This window comes from Mesitornis unicolor, unplaced genomic scaffold (genome assembly GCF_000695765.1).
Source record: "Mesitornis unicolor isolate BGI_N332 unplaced genomic scaffold, ASM69576v1 scaffold43147, whole genome shotgun sequence".
NCBI classification, from domain to species: Eukaryota; Metazoa; Chordata; class Aves; order Mesitornithiformes; family Mesitornithidae; genus Mesitornis; species Mesitornis unicolor.
This window is the reverse complement of record NW_010199196.1, coordinates 22,096-22,737: the sequence shown is the minus strand read 5'-3', so window position 1 is coordinate 22,737 and position 642 is coordinate 22,096. Positions and strand designations below refer to the sequence as shown.

The 642-nt window shown below is 66.4% G+C and overlaps 1 protein-coding gene across 1 annotated transcript; it reads left to right on the top strand.

The window, feature by feature from the left end:
• Positions 1-98: 98 nt before the first annotated feature.
• On the top strand, positions 99-636 carry LOC104544488 (DNA damage-inducible transcript 4 protein-like; the record flags this gene model as incomplete). The annotated part of the gene is given in 2 exon segments (XM_010189376.1): positions 99-217; positions 220-636. Coding segments are annotated over 2 exon segments (476 nt in total), but the record flags the coding sequence as incomplete, so codon positions are not given.
• Between the last annotated feature and the right edge of the window lie 6 nt (positions 637-642).

Sequence of the window (642 nt, the reverse complement as noted above, 5' to 3'; positions counted from 1 at the left end):
GATGTGTACCCCACGGCCATGGGACTCCGGCCTGTGCCCAAGCAGTGCCCCAGCGCACTGTGGGCCCGGTGCTGACCTGGCTCTTGTCTCCTCCACAGATGCTGAGTATGCCGAGCGGGCCTCCCTGCCGGACCTGGACCTGCTGCACGACCCAGAGGATGAGCTGCTGTGTGCCCACCTGATGGACGTGGTCCAGGCCATGCTGGACAGGGCCTCGCTCTGGGCACCAAGCGCTGCTCCCGACTCCTCATGCCGGCCCAGCTCCTGGCGCAGGTGAGGACCGAGCTGCTGCGCCTGGCCTGCAGCGAGCCCTGCGGGCTGCGCGGGGCCCTCCTTGACCTCTGCGTGGAACACGGCAAGGCCTGCCACGATGCGGGGCGCATCACGGTGGACCCCGCTGTGGTGCCCACCTTCCAGCTCACCCTGGTGCTCCGGCTGGACTCCCGCCTCTGGCCCAAGATCCAGGGACTCTTCACCTCGGGGCCGGCTTTCGCGCCGCTGAAGCTGAGCACAGGCTTCAGAGTGATCAAGAAGAAGCTGTACAGCTCCGAGCAGCTGCTCATAGAGGAGTGCTGATGGGAGAAGTGACTTACCCAAGTGCTTTGGAAAGAGCTGGTTAGAGCGTGGCGGCTCCCGCCAGCC